Below are 12,929 nucleotides of genomic sequence, written 5' to 3'. Positions count from 1 at the left end.
CTTCACCCTCACAGACCCGTGCGTTACGCTTTAGCAGTGTGTGTCGCCAGCGCTTGTGTCTGTCAAACATCTGTATTCTGAGGGAATGTGCCAGATGAAGATGAATGAGCTCAGCAGCAGCTCAAGCGATGGTTGAAAATGATCCCTGACTGTTACTGATATTGATTTCAAGGGCTGTGTTGAGAAACGGTGGCAATCCTCCATGAACATTGAGAATCAGGAGCCGTGGATTCAGATTCACCAATGTGGGGTTCGGAAAACGGCGTGTCAAGTTAAAAGTAGGCCTGTAATGAGCATGAATTTTGTGCTCACACTTAAGTGCATATATAAATGTGTTCATGTTACTTACAGTGTTAGTCTAATACATTATTTTGACTCTACAAGTGATCCAGAACGCTCTAGCTCGTCTGGTCTGGTCACTCCTCTGGTCATCTCTCTGCACTGGCTGACACTCGCATCAAGATCAAGGCGTTGACCCTTGTGTACAGATTGACCACTGGCTCAGCTCCGTCTTACTTTCACTCGCTCCATCCCCAGCAGAAGCCTGCGATCAGTCAATGAGAGACGGCTCGTGGTCCCATCACAGAGAGCTCTCCAGAACATTCTCATTCACGGCTCCATGCTGGAGGAGAGATCTGCCCATCATCATCCCTGACGGCATTCGAAACACAACTGAAAACTCATCTCTTCCGTGACCACTTAACATAATAACATAAAAAATACAAAAAAAATGTGTTCCTTTTCCTTTAGTCCTCGCTTATCTGTCTTATGCTACTCTGAGCAATGTCTGAACTATTTTGAGCACTTCTTGCAGTGTCTTTGACTCTTCTTGATGAATCGCTTGGTTTAGTCCTCAGTTGTAAGTCGCTCTGGATAAAAGCGTCTGCTAAATAATGCAATGCAGTAACGTAATGCAGTCTGATTAAAGGGGGGGGGGGGGGGGGGTTGACTGCTTTTTTTCTTTGCATGATTGTGTTTATGGGGTACAATATAACATGTATTTGTGGTTTTTCTGTTTTAAAAAGTCTTATTTTTCATAAATTTCACCTTTATTGTCAGCCACGTTCTCCTCTGTCATATAACGAGCGGTTGAGTTGCTGAGTCTAAACCACTCCCTCAGAAACAGGCAGTGGGCTTCGATTGGTTAGTTTGGGCCGTTGTGTTGTGATTGGCTAAACTGTCGCTCACGTTGTCCAGATACTTGACGCCTGTGGCGAGGGGGGCGTGGTTCAGCGAAGTCTGTAGTGGGACTGTGGAGAGTAGGCATTTATACTTCCTGATTTTTAAAAGACGATATCTCTGCTTACATTGAACTTTCAGCACTGCAACTTTGCAGATACTGTTCATGCACCAACAGCAACATTACACACTATTTAAAATCAAAAAAGTGAAATCGCAGTCCCCCCCCCCTTTAAACACACAAGCCTGTATGCTGTACGAAGGAAGATCTTTGTCTATATTTGTGTGCTTTACTTGTTCTTTATTCTTTACTCTCCTGCTGCACTTCTGCACCGCTCTGAGAAACCGAACTCCCACTCTTTTGCTGCAAGTCCCCAGATGTCAATCAAAAAACGGCAGCAAAGCCTGCGGGCCCAGCTCACCCTTCCCTCCTCCATCGGCACGAGGTGAACCAAAAACAACTGATACCAGCTTTCAGTGACGTGTCGGGTCAAGCCAAGTCACCTTTATTTCTATAGCGCTTTTTACAATAGAGATTGAATCAAAGCAGCTTCACAGTGATAACATGAAAGTAATACAACAAGTTTGTTTCTAGAAGAAAATTGCGTCAATATCCACCTTAAGTAAGGCAGAACAATAATATTGTTGAGTATTAAATGTCCCCAACTAAGCAAGCCGAAAGCCAAGGCAGCAGTGGCAAGGAACCCAAACTCCATCAGGCGATTGAATGGAGAAAAAAACCTTGGGAGAACCCAGACTCAGTCGGGGCCAGTTCTCCTCTGGCCAATGAGGGAACAGTGTGTGAGTCGGGCAGAACTACAAGTCAGATTGGATCAGATCGTTTAGAGTATTTGTTAATTTCCATGTGTTTGTAAGATGAAGTAATCACGCCGGTTTGGAGACGAGATGTTGAGGATCAGTGCCGATGAGTCCAGACGCAGGTCCACCTTAGAGGGTCCCTCGGGATAAACAGAAACAGTGTAACACCCAGGTCTTTTACTGTAGTGGATAAAGTAACAGGACATCCGTCTATATTAAAGTTGTATTGTGAGAGGTTTTGTGAGTAGTTTTTTGGACCAATAAGGATTACCTCCATTTTATCTGAATTTAATAGCAGGAAATTACACATCATCCAGCATTTTATATCTTTGAGACACTCTGTCATTTTAGATGAGTTAGTGTTTTCATCTGCTCGTGATGAAATATATAATTGAGTGTCGTCAGCGTAACAGTGGAAATTAATTCCATGTTTTCTTATAATATTAACGAGTGGAGGCATATGTATTGAGAATAGCCTATACCATTGTGTATGACACGTGCTATATAAATAAACTCGCCTTGCTGTCACACGCAGGCAGATGCACTGCTGACCCGAGACCAGCGTTTATGTGTCAGTGCTGAAGGTCCAGCTCATGCCCTCATCCCCTGTGTAGTGCCCTGGCGTGTGTTATCAGCGCTGTGTGATGAGAGATACACCGGGGAGAGTCTTATCAGCGCAGTGTGCGTGTGTGTGTGCCTTCATGACCTTCATGCCGTTCCTCTGACAGGAAGTGATGCGTGTGCAGGAGCTCAGGGTTTATAGTGAAGAGGAAGCTGAGTGAATTACTGACTGCAAAACTTTGGTTCTCTCTTTTGTGTCGTTTTTAAAGATGTGCACAGCTTGAGAGAGCAATTATACAAACTCAGTCCCTATATCACAAGCCCATCGATCAAAGTCAAATCAGCTCTATTCCTATAGCGCTGTATAGAAACGGTTTCAAAACAGCTTCACAGTAATAAACATGAAAATAACACAATCAATGATGCCAACGTCATCAAATATGAGACAAGCTGAACTCTTGTAGTTCTTGTCTTGATGTCATCTTTGTAATGTTACTGGGATACAGACTATTAGGGCTAGGCAATATGGCCGAAAACATTCACAATCAGGTTTTTCATGTAAGTTTCATTTCATAAACATTATATCAAACACTTGTTATCGTTTTATCTATAAAAATGATATCACGATAATTATTGCTGTTGTTTTGTCGCCCAGACCTCGTGACAACTAGCCCCATCTCTCTATATGTCTCAGTATTAGCTTGGCCATATGAATAACCTGCAGAGGGAGGACACATTGACGCATGACGAGTCAGAAAGAGTTTATCCACACTCTCACAAGGCTCGTTCTCCTTCTGTGATTGACAGCTGTCAGTATCTGTGAAGAATCTCTCTCTCTCGCTCACAGCAACACACGCTTTTAAAACAGCGGGATCATATGAGAATGTGTGTGTGAATGAGCTGGAGATCAGTGATGGGAAACGAACCCAGTATTGACAGTGTAACAGCTTTGGTTTATTCGATGATGATGTCCTGAATCATCCGTATTTGAGGGGTTTTCTTTATCTGAGATTTAATTATGACTGGATTAATTCATTTGCACATGTCATCCAGTTAATGAGTGTGATGGGTAGAGGTGTGTTTGTATGAATCACATTCTCTCGCTCCTCATCAGACTCTAATAAGGTCCAGATTTGAGGCTCTTGGTGTGCGAGAGGCGAAACTTTAGTGAAGGTGGTAATACTTTAGAAGGTAATGCCTTCTTTCCTTTTCACAGACTCCGATGGAAACTAGAGAGAGTGTGTGCTTTAAAATCAGAACAGGAGATTTTATGATCGGCGTGAGTCGGGTTCACTTCGCATCTTATTCTTGTCCAAAACAATTTCTGGAAGACACAGTTTCTGTCTGTGTTCAAGTGGACGGCAACAGTTCACTTTGTTTTCTCATGATGTACAGAAACATTCTAACTGAAATCCTTGAAGCTCATCTGGTGAAGCGCATAAACTAGTCCTAGTCCGAACAGACTGGCAATGACATGAAGCCACCAGTCCGACTGAGTTCTGTTCCAGCGTCCACATCTCAGGGGAGTTTGTCCGTGTGAATGAATGTCAGTTTTAAGTGTGTAACTGTGAACCGCGTCAGATGGCCTGTTCTAGATGCTTTTAATGAGCTGCTGTTAATGAATGACATTACAGCTGTTTCTCATGTGGCTTTAGTGATGGACACAGCGGAGGATGACTTACAAACGCCACAGTTATGATGCATAACACTTGTGTATATGATGCTATGTGATAGATGCACAAAATCAGATCTCTCTCTTACTATATTTTTGGCTTGACAAATATTTTTACATTCTTGTTATTACCATAGCATCTGTGTTCAATTAAAAAAATGAACAATATAAACATGACAATATAAACTGTCTGAACCCAAAAAATCGGAGCGTTCTCAACAGAAGTCTGTTTTCCTTGTGTGGTTTTCAGTGCAAGGGTCAGAGGTCAGCACAACACTGTGGCCTGGTGTTCTAATCAGTGATGAGTGTTTCCTGTGGGAGAAGAAGTGCAGATCCACTGGTCACAGAACCAGAACATGACCTGATAGATGATGTTTAAGTTTCACACACGCACACAAACTTCCCCAAACATCCTCTTCAACAGTCGCACACACTCTCAGCAGTGTGACCCACGGGGCGCGTGGTTGAGTTGAGTAAGTGCTTTGCCATTTCTGAAGTGGACATTATATATTCATGTGCATGAAGAGACTCATTATCATCATCTGACAATCACTGACCCTTTGATAAATGGCTCGGCGTTCAACACGGCTGGATTTATTCAGTGCGGTCGCTCAATATTAACCTAGCCTTTTGCAGCAGTTTTAATGAATGTTTAGCCTATATTAGACATGGAAACATTTGAGCTGAAATTCGTGTAAAGCTATGCAGGTGCGTCTCAATTAACTTTCCATGCAGATTTGCAAGTCCAAACGGTGTAATAAGTGGAAATTCCAAAAAGAAAAAGTACACTTGGATGATGCAGTTAACTAAGGGTAACGTGTTGGACACTTCATGCACTCAACAATCCCGACTTTAAGGGGAAGAGGCTGATGTTGGATGACAGAATAACCTTATAAAACTCATACACTACACCGTTGTGTACACAGTGCGTAAAATGGCCCTGTGCACATCGGCGGGTTGGCTGAAATGAGCAGGGATTTGGGCTGAGGGGGTGTGGTTAAATCAATGAGAGTGGTCTAATACATTTTTCTACTTATTTGTGTTATCCAGAGTGATTTCCAAACGAGGAGAATCACGAGCAGTGAGAGGAATAGTTCCCCCAAATAAGGGCTGATAGGCGACGAGTGTTTAATTGTGAGCGCTTCATGCGGGCAGTTAAATTCTCTCTTCAGAAATAATGGGCAGGTCTTCGTGAAGGCCGGCGGGTCAAGAGCAGCAATCAGGCTTTCCAGACAGCGACTCCATTTTGTTTCAGATGAGATTAGAGCAGCGCTATAATATAAACATCAGCGTTCAGCACAGATCTTCATTAAGATACATCAGCGTAACGAGAGATGATAGAGTGTCTGGAACCGAGAATGAATTCGTCTCACCCAACATGTCTGGCTGAGCGATTGGGCTGTTTTCTTGAAACACCACTGCCATTTTCACAGTTTCCAGGCAGAGCGTCGCGTTCGCTGGTCTCTAAAGGCTGGTTAAAACTGGCCGTGATTAAACGTAGCATTTCTGCACTGCACACAAACCGCCACAGGCGGGTGTGAAGGGTTTCTCGAACCTCAGATATCAGTGTCTGCTCAGATGAAGGATTGCAGCTCAGCAGGGTGACCTCCAACCCATGACCCTGTCTGCTTGTGTTTAGGGAGGCTGTGTTTGCTGCTGAGCTAATCAAATCTTCCCTTTTGTCTTGTAGGCCTGGAGAATGCTTGAATCTGGAGGGCCTGCCGTGGGAATAATGCCGTTCGGAAGAACATGAATCACAGATAAAGACTCAACCATGACCATCGCCCGTGGTCCACTGGACGCCAGATCTCTGCATTGAAATCTTCGAGAGAACCTAAACTGGGAGCCATTTATCGCTCATCCACCTCCAGCCTGATGCACCGACCAATGGAGAGACTACGGATAGAGTCTGGATAAAGAGGAGCAGGGCAAGAAAGAGAGTGAATAATTGGCGTGTGGGATCTTGCAGCGTTGGGAATTGAGCCGTCTGCCCCCTTGTTCCCCATAGAGTCACGAGGAGCTCCGCTGTCTCAGAGGAGGAGGCCAGGGTGAAATGAAGTCTCGGTGTTGGTCCACTCTCCGGCCCCTGTGGCCGTTGCTGTTAGCTGGACTCTTGCTGTCGGCAGGGGCCCTGGAGTTTGGCGGCGCTCCCGGCCAGTGGGCGCGTTACTCCCGCTGGGAAGCAGGATCGATCGGGGAGCTCAGCTTCAGCCTGAAGACCAATGTGAGCAAGGCTCTGGTTCTGTACTTGGACGACGGTGGGAACTGTGACTTCTTGGAGCTGCTCATCGGCGAAGGACACCTTCAGCTCCGATTCGCCATCCACTGCGCCGAACCGGCCAGCCTGCAGATGGAGACCCGCGTCAACGACGACCGCTGGCACATGGTCCTGCTCACCCGAAACTACCGCGAGACCATGCTGATGGTGGACGGGGAAACCAAAGTGGCTGAAGTGCGTTCCAAGCGCAAAGAAATGGCCGTCGTCAGCGACCTCTTCGTGGGGGGGATTCCCCCGGACGTACGCCTGTCCGCGCTCACGTCCAGCACGGTGAAATACGAGCCTCCCTTCATGGGTCTGATCTCCAACCTGAAGGTGGGCGAGATGCCTCCCTCTCTTCTCAACAGCAACGGCATTCACAACGACCTGGAGTATCTGTGCACCAAGCAGAACCCCTGCCTCAATGGAGGATACTGCACCGTCCAGTTCGGGGAGGTCCACTGCGACTGCTCTCACACACGCTTCCGGGGAAAATACTGCAAAGAAGGTAAGCCTCCGTTCATCGAGCCTGTGTGTTTTGACGTGCTTTATTCGTCTGCTCGTGGCATTCTTTTGATATGTTCAGACTGTGCTGAGGGAACCTTTGACAAACGCTTTGAAAGAAGTTTCTCTTTCTCGCAGTTGCTGTTCTGAATGGACACTTCTGGTGGTTTTGTGTTCAGGTTGTTCTAAGTTAGATGAATCGCTGCTTCTTGTATTTTGTTCTCTTCTAAAGCAAGTTTCGTTCAATCCTCTCCCAATCACTCGCTGTCTTCAGTTCCAGAAAGCAATCCCAATTTCTTGGGCGAGATCCATTTTGTACTCATCTGTTACTCTCTCCTCCAGACCCATTGCTTTTACTCTCCTCTCTTGTCTTCGGTTTCTCTCTCTCCTTCTCTCTATCTTCACCTATTATCACTATTATCCCGTTCTTTTTTCATTTTCACACTCGTTCTGTCTTTCGTTCCTGAATCATGCCTCCTGTTTTAGTGGATGGATTTTCTCCATTTAAGATCAATAGTGAGCACAACGTGCTAATCAAATATGCATTTATATTTACGTATGGCAGGGTTCAGTTTATATATAGGATGTTGAAAGATGTTTATTATTTAAGAAAAGAAGTGTGATTTGTTTGTGTTTAGTCGTGCCCGTTCACAGATATTCCCACAGACATCTGACACACACAATTCATCCGTTTGCTTCTCCTGGTGGGGTGTATATTCCTGTTTCTATGCTTTTATCCTGAGTACCGCAGGAAGCATTTGTCCTCGTGGATATTGAGAAGCGTTTTCCTTCCCTCTGTGTCGATGCGTTTGAGAAAATGTAAAGCGGCTTGTGGGCAAAACCGAGTTATTGGGCCGAGTTAATGACACAGCGGGAACAATCTCATTAAACGAGCTCGCAGTCGTTGTGTGTTAGATGAGCAACTGAGATGGAGGTCCATGTTTCTACAGTCGTTCTGATGAGACGAGCAAATAGTATTATAGGATGGAGTAGTTCTTCTAAATAGTGTCGCTCCGTCACGTCTTTTGATGCGTGTTGTGTTTGCTGACCCAGTGGTGTGTGTTAGTGACCGCTAACTCAAGGTTATTCAGTGTCATGAACTAGTCAAGTCAAGTCAAGTCACATTTATTTATATAGCGCTTTTCACAATACAGATTGTATCAAAGCAGCTTCACAGTGATAACATGTAAGTAGCACAACACAGATCAACAACATTGCTAAACACTAAATAAATAACCCCAACTGAGCAAGCCAAAAGCAAGGCGACAGTGGCAAGGAACCAAAACTCCATCAGATTGGATGGAGAAAAAACCTTGGGAGAACCCAGGCTCAGTCGGGGGCCAGTTCTCCTCTGGCTTACATTCATATTGTTTAAATATAAATATTAAATATAAATATTGTTTATGAATCAAACGGCGCCATAACATATCGCAGGCGTTGAGTCGTCTCATCACAGGCGTTGAGTCGTCTCAACTAATAATGAGCAGCTTTTAGTGCATTTATTCATATTGGCTGATTTCTACATATATGTACTATTATAATATTTGTTGTTATAAATTTATAAATCAACAAAGTTTGATTAGTAAATGCTGTAAAATGGTTGTTCAGTGTTGGTCCATGAGACCTAATGAACTCATTTAACCTTCAGCGTTGTGTTCATTAATGTTGCACATCTATCTTCTGAGAACTAAAACCCTCTCAGAAAAGTTGCGTCTTTAAAATAGCCAATATCTAAACCCACGTTCTGTTGATTTATGTTCTTCTCTGTTGTGTTCTGTTGTGTCTTATGGTCGGTGTCCGCTAAGAAAGCCACATGATTCCTCGAGACTGATTACAGGAACGAACTAGAGGTTGACCCAGTATGTGTTTGACGGCAACAATCCTTCTTCAGGGATTCTTGTGTTCCAGCAGTGCAGAAATGACTGGAGTGTGTTAAGGAAACGAGTGTTTTATGAAGCTTCATGTGTGTGTTGCTCTTCCCGCCTGTCAGACGCGAGATCTCAGGCCTCTCTCTCTGTAATTACAGATGTAAAATCAGATTTGCGTGGAGCAGGAGGGCGAAGGATTAAGGGTGCACATTAAGAGCGATCAGTTAAACGACACGAGTGATGTGCAGTGGCTCGTGCTGATTGGATTAGAGCGGGTTTATGAGCAAATGTCTCTGGTGTAAATTACCGGCAGATGGCTGTGTTAAACACTACATGAGGACGAGCTAAACCAGAATGAGGTGCAACGTTAGGCTCTTCATGTAAATATTATAAATATAACCAGGAAAAGATCTCTGGAGCATGAACACACACACACGCACACGCCAATCGGTCCAGCGCTGGTTCACAGAGACAGTACTGCATCACTGTGATTATTATACACACACATCCATCCATACAGCGTCATGACTGACAGTGTCCCCTCACCGGATTGTGATGGCGATGCACTGAAATAAATCAAATTAGCATATTAATGAGCCAATTTAGCACGATAGGCCCCTCCCCCGAATTAGATGCACCTGTCAGAATCTCTTTCGTTTGTTCGTCTCGTTCGTTTGAATGTTCGTTTGGTTCAGGACGGCTTTGGCAGAGGCTTTGTTTTTTTGATTTCTAGATCTACATATGTAGGGTTCATGATTCGATTGCCAGGTTCTTATTCAGTTAAGTCAGTATATGTGCTACCGGTTTCACACACAGCGTTTTACAGTGTGTGTGTGTGTGTGTGTTTCTAGACTCCTGCTGTCGCTCCTGCTCTCTCTCTCTCTCTCTCTCTCTGTGTGTGTGTGTGTGTGTGTGTGAGGGTGAGAGAGAGAGAGAGTGTGTGTGTTTGTAGACCCCTGCTGTCGCTCCTGCTCTCTCTCTCTCTCTCTCTCTCTCTCTGTGTGTGTGTGTGTGTGTGTGTGTGTGTGTGTGTGTGTGAGGGTGAGAGAGAGAGAGTGTGTGTGTTTGTAGACCCCTGCTGTCGCTCCTGCTCTCTCTCTCTCTCTCTCTCTCTCTCTCTCTCTCTCTCTCTGTGTGTGTGTGTGTGTGTGTGTGTGTGTGTGTGTTTGTAGACTCCTGCTGTCGCTCCTGCTCTCTCTCTCTCTCTCTCTCTCTCTCTCTCTGTGTGTGTGTGTTTGTAGACTCCTGCTGTCGCTCCTGCTCTCTCTCTCTCTCTCTCTCTCTCTCTCTCTCTCTCTCTCTCTCTCTCTCTGTGTGTGTGTGTTTGTAGACTCCTGCTGTCGCTCCTGCTCTCTCTCTCTCTCTCTCTCTCTCTCTCTCTCTCTCTCTGTGTGTGTGTGTGTGTGTGTGTGTGTTTGTAGACTCCTGCTGTCGCTCCTGCTCTCTCTCTCTCTCTCTCTCTCTCTCTCTCTCTCTCTCTGTGTGTGTGTGTTTGTAGACTCCTGCTGTCGCTCCTGCTCTCTCTCTCTCTCTCTCTCTCTCTCTCTCTCTCTCTCTGTGTGTGTGTGTTTGTAGACTCCTGCTGTCGCTCCTGCTCTCTCTCTCTCTCTCTCTCTCTCTCTCTCTCTCTCTCTCTCTGTGTGTGTGTGTTTGTAGACTCCTGCTGTCGCTCCTGCTCTCTCTCTCTCTCTCTCTCTCTCTCTCTCTCTCTCTGTGTGTGTGTGTTTGTAGACTCCTGCTGTCGCTCCTGCTCTCTCTCTCTCTCTCTCTCTCTCTCTCTCTCTCTGTGTGTGTGTGTTTGTAGACTCCTGCTGTCGCTCCTGCTCTCTCTCTCTCTCTCTCTCTCTCTCTCTCTCTCTCTCTCTGTGTGTGTGTGTTTGTAGACTCCTGCTGTCGCTCCTGCTCTCTCTCTCTCTCTCTCTCTCTCTCTCTCTCTCTGTGTGTGTGTGTGTGTGTGTGTGTTTGTAGACTCCTGCTGTCGCTCCTGCTCTCTCTCTCTCTCTCTCTCTCTCTCTCTCTCTCTCTCTCTGTGTGTGTGTGTTTGTAGACTCCTGCTGTCGCTCCTGCTCTCTCTCTCTCTCTCTCTCTCTCTCTCTCTGTGTGTGTGTGTGTGTGTGTGTGTTTGTAGACTCCTGCTGTCGCTCCTGCTCTCTCTCTCTCTCTCTCTCTCTCTCTCTCTCTCTCTGTGTGTGTGTGTTTGTAGACTCCTGCTGTCGCTCCTGCTCTCTCTCTCTCTCTCTCTCTCTCTCTCTCTGTGTGTGTGTGTGTGTGTGTGTGTTTGTAGACTCCTGCTGTCGCTCCTGCTCTCTCTCTCTCTCTCTCTCTCTCTCTCTCTCTCTGTGTGTGTGTGTTTGTAGACTCCTGCTGTCGCTCCTGCTCTCTCTCTCTCTCTCTCTCTCTCTCTCTCTCTCTCTCTCTCTGTGTGTGTGTGTTTGTAGACTCCTGCTGTCGCTCCTGCTCTCTCTCTCTCTCTCTCTCTCTCTCTCTCTCTCTGTGTGTGTGTGTGTGTGTGTGTGTTTGTAGACTCCTGCTGTCGCTCCTGCTCTCTCTCTCTCTCTCTCTCTCTCTCTCTCTCTCTCTCTCTGTGTGTGTGTGTTTGTAGACTCCTGCTGTCGCTCCTGCTCTCTCTCTCTCTCTCTCTCTCTCTCTCTCTGTGTGTGTGTGTGTGTGTGTGTGTTTGTAGACTCCTGCTGTCGCTCCTGCTCTCTCTCTCTCTCTCTCTCTCTCTCTCTCTCTCTCTGTGTGTGTGTGTTTGTAGACTCCTGCTGTCGCTCCTGCTCTCTCTCTCTCTCTCTCTCTCTCTCTCTCTCTCTCTCTCTCTCTGTGTGTGTGTGTGTTTGTAGACTCCTGCTGTCGCTCCTGCTCTCTCTCTCTCTCTCTCTCTCTCTCTCTCTCTGTGTGTGTGTGTGTGTGTGTGTGTTTGTAGACTCCTGCTGTCGCTCCTGCTCTCTCTCTCTCTCTCTCTCTCTCTCTCTCTCTCTCTGTGTGTGTGTGTGTGTGTGTGTGTGTTTGTAGACTCCTGCTGTCGCTCCTGCTCTCTCTCTCTCTCTCTCTCTCTCTCTCTCTCTCTCTCTCTCTGTGTGTGTGTGTGTGTGTGTGTGTGTGTGTTTGTAGACTCCTGCTGTCGCTCCTGCTCTCTCTCTCTCTCTCTCTCTCTCTCTCTCTCTCTGTGTGTGTGTGTTTGTAGACTCCTGCTGTCGCTCCTGCTCTCTCTCTCTCTCTCTCTCTCTCTCTCTCTCTCTGTGTGTGTGTGTTTGTAGACTCCTGCTGTCGCTCCTGCTCTCTCTCTCTCTCTCTCTCTCTCTCTCTCTCTCTCTCTCTCTCTCTCTCTCTCTCTCTCTCTCTCTCTGTGTGTGTGTGTTTGTAGACTCCTGCTGTCGCTCCTGCTCTCTCTCTCTCTCTCTCTCTCTCTCTCTCTCTCTCTCTCTCTCTCTCTCTCTGTGTGTGTGTGTTTGTAGACTCCTGCTGTCGCTCCTGGTCTCTCTCTCTCTCTCTCTCTCTCTCTCTCTCTCTCTCTCTGTGTGTGTGTGTTTGTAGACTCCTGCTGTCGCTCCTGCTCTCTCTCTCTCTCTCTCTCTCTCTCTCTCTCTCTCTGTGTGTGTGTGTTTGTAGACTCCTGCTGTCGCTCCTGCTCTCTCTCTCTCTCTCTCTCTCTCTCTCTCTCTCTCTCTCTCTCTCTCTCTCTCTCTCTCTCTCTCTGTGTGTGTGTGTTTGTAGACTCCTGCTGTCGCTCCTGCTCTCTCTCTCTCTCTCTCTCTCTCTCTCTCTCTCTCTCTCTCTCTCTGTGTGTGTGTGTTTGTAGACTCCTGCTGTCGCTCCTGCTCTCTCTCTCTCTCTCTCTCTCTCTCTCTCTCTCTCTCTGTGTGTGTGTGTTTGTAGACTCCTGCTGTCGCTCCTGGTCTCTGCTGCGGGTCGTAATGAATGTCCTTCGTCAGAGAGCAGATGTTGAGCTGCTGGTGTTTGTCTTTATCTGAACACACCTGACAAGAGCAGGGCTTTGTTACGCAGTGGGGAGTCATATTTACACACACACACACACACACACACACACACACACACACACACACAC

At 46.3% G+C, this 12,929-nt stretch overlaps 1 protein-coding gene across 11 annotated transcripts in view; it reads left to right on the top strand.

Moving 5' to 3' along the window:
- The window catches only part of nrxn2b (neurexin 2b), a 334,333-nt gene that overhangs the window by 36,588 nt on the left and 284,816 nt on the right, over nucleotides 1-12,929 (top strand). For all 11 annotated transcript variants that reach the window (XM_089131837.1, XM_089131838.1, XM_089131833.1 and 8 more), the window contains exon 2: nucleotides 5,922-6,996. In XM_089131837.1, the coding sequence (XP_088987963.1) occupies nucleotides 6,285-6,996 (712 nt within the window). In that variant the 5' untranslated portion in view covers nucleotides 5,922-6,284. The remainder of the gene's footprint in view (nucleotides 1-5,921; nucleotides 6,997-12,929) is intronic.

The sequence above is a fragment of the Pimephales promelas genome, chromosome 1 (assembly GCF_988280905.1).
Source record: "Pimephales promelas chromosome 1, fPimPro1.hap1.1, whole genome shotgun sequence".
Taxonomy (NCBI): domain Eukaryota; kingdom Metazoa; phylum Chordata; class Actinopteri; order Cypriniformes; family Leuciscidae; genus Pimephales; species Pimephales promelas.
This window is presented reverse-complemented; position numbering and strand designations above follow the sequence as displayed.